Genomic DNA, 2,637 nt, shown 5'->3' with positions numbered 1-2,637 from the left:
GGGGTCCACTCCAAGGTGGGCCCACCACAGCACACTTCCCGGGCCCCGTGGGAACACACCAATACTGACTGAATTCTCCGGCGTTTCATGCTTGCTGTGGAGCTTTGGGACGAGCCTTCCAAGGCTGAGGCTGCACCCCCGACACCCAATCATCACAGGACGGCCTCTGCACCACCCCTCACTTACCATTCCAAGGACGGCGGCCGCCTTGCAGGTGGCAGGCACCAGGTACTGAAGGAGAATCTCGTCCTCTGGAGGGTGCACCCTCCGCAGCTCGGTCAGGGTCACGTACATCATCTCAAACTGGTTGCGTTCGGTGAACAAGTCTGAGACCACGAGAAGCTGGAGACACAGAACGTTCGGACAGAGGGGGGCGAATTTTGCTATCAGTAATTCCTCTATGAAGTATTAAGTAAGCAACACAGTTCGAAACGCACATTCGCACAGCCAAGGGACAATAAAGTAAGGGAATTCGCACAAGGCCTGACAGGGAAAAGAAACGGGCAAACGCCTGGAGACCTAAAATACAGTGCGAACGCGAAGACAAGCTGGTCAGCGGCAGATGCCTGCAGACGCCTCTGCGCACACGCGCGGACCGGGGCACGCAGGGACCTGTCACGACCCATGCGGGAACATGCACCGCAGCAGTCACCATGGACAAGCCCCATTTCTGGTCTGTTTCAAAACCCCAGGTCCTTCCCACAGTGTAGGGGGTCAGGCTCTCTAAAGCCCCAGGACAGAAAAAAATATTTAAAAAATATATGCTTGGCCAGGGACTCGTTTTGTCTCCCCAAAACGGTCAGCTCTCTAACGTTCGGTTCTTCCCGACTGATCTGGAAATGAGTGTCAGTGTCCTCTGGGAGCATGCGGGAAGGGGCGTCGGTCCTTGTCAGAGGCCACGGGCAAGTCCCAGTGATGGGGACAACGGGAGTCAGCAAACTGTCTAAATCAGCAGTTCTCACACACAGGACACCTGGGCGCTCGCAAGGCCAAAATGATTTCCATGGCGACAGTAAGGCCTGGTCTGCCCCTTGCCTCCCATTCTCTCCCAATCGCATGGCGCTGTGTCCTAGGAGTTAGCTGACACTGATGGACTGAATGCGGAGCAGATATGGGGGCCCAGATGTTCTCTAACAAACCGGACACTAAAGAGATTTGCAAAAGTGTCAAACAAGGCTCCTCTAATTCAAAACATTACTTTAAAATAGAAATGATCATTACTGTTACTTTAAAATGAATTAATAAGTAACTTCTTTTTTACATTTAAAATTGATGATGCTTAGTTTGATATTTGAAAATATCAAGTTATAAACTTTTATTACAAATTGAAAATAAGATTCCTAAAAACCTCTACTTGACCAGATACAAAACAATTAAAAAACCTTTTAAGGTTTTTTTGGGGAAACCCGGGTTAAAACCAACCAAAAAAACAAAAACACCTGGCATTACTAAAAAGGGACGCCTGTAGGTAAAAACAAGAAGCCCCACACACACTGGCAGTGCCAATGGTTCTGGTCATCTGGTCAGCGGGCAGCAGAGCGTGGGCACTGAAAGGCTTCCATTCCGACCTTTTGCTCGTTCTATCCTGCTGGATGATCACCCGGATGATGGCAGAGGCGCTCAGCGAGCATTCAGGAAGCAACTCTTATTAAAACTTCTCGGATTTAATTTACGGTACTGTAAATACTGACAGATGTTAATGACCCACAGGAACATGCTTTGGTCCCCACTAATTTAAAGAATGGAAACAAATCCTGAGACCAACAGCGTGAGAACGATGGCTGCGAGTTGTGCTTCTCAAAAGGGGTCGGTCCGTGGGCCTATGTCTCTCAGGTCCTCAAGGACGTCCACAGGGACAGGGAGGTGACAGCAGCAGGACATTTCTGCCACTTTCACTGGCTCAAGAAATACATTCTGTCATCCTGTGTCACTGAGAGTCCTTTCACAGGTCCCAGAGACGATGAACTCGGTGTTCACGTGCATGTGCACGTATTGTGTGCGCACTTGTCTGAGCGCTGTGCACACACGAGGAGACAGGGAGGGCGAACTCACAGATCGAACCACTTCGCTGATCAGGATGACGGGGGTCCTCCGAGCCGAGCTTGACGGCAGGATCCAGCGACTGTACAACTCAAGCAGGAACTGCGAACAGGAGTGGATGTCAACGCCGGCCCGGTGCTTCCTGCAGGGAGGCGGGACGGGGGCCCCGGACACAGCGTGAGCAGCGCCCGCAGGACGTGTCCCAACAAGTCAGACGACTAACGAGCTCAAACTGCTCTAAACCAAAGGCAGGTGGAGACCTGGAGTTGACGGGTGACGTGGGTGGTGACACGGGTGTGGGGACGTCGGTCTCCTCTTCCTCCTCCTCGTCCCACTCCTCCTCTCTCAGGGGTGTGATGTTGTTCCCCAGCCACACCGAGTGGATAGACACCTTCAACAGACAAGGACACTTGGGTCACCACCGCTCAGGGGCCAGACGACAGGTTCCGAGGCCCAGGGTGCTGAGCTACAGGTGCGGTGGGGTCCTCTGCACTGAGCCGACCCCGGTCACCCGGCAGGGCCCGTTCAGTCCAAGCGGGTCCCGGGCAGAGGGGCCCACGGACTGGTGGAGGGGGCTTTCGGACAGCTCGGCTACAG

General features: G+C 53.1%; 1 protein-coding gene across 1 annotated transcript in view; it reads right to left on the bottom strand.

Moving 5' to 3' along the window:
* The window catches only part of HTT (huntingtin), a 114,234-nt gene that overhangs the window by 12,164 nt on the left and 99,433 nt on the right, over positions 1 to 2,637 (bottom strand). Inside the window, exon 57 of the mRNA XM_023519670.1 lies at positions 187 to 342. Coding sequence (XP_023375438.1) covers positions 187 to 342 — 156 coding nt within the window. The remainder of the gene's footprint in view (positions 1 to 186; positions 343 to 2,637) is intronic.

The sequence above is a fragment of the Pteropus vampyrus genome, unplaced genomic scaffold, assembly GCF_000151845.1.
Source record: "Pteropus vampyrus isolate Shadow unplaced genomic scaffold, Pvam_2.0 Scaffold231, whole genome shotgun sequence".
NCBI lineage: Eukaryota > Metazoa > Chordata > Mammalia > Chiroptera > Pteropodidae > Pteropus > Pteropus vampyrus.
Note: the sequence above shows the minus strand (reverse complement) of the source record. Positions and strands in the feature narration are given on the sequence as shown.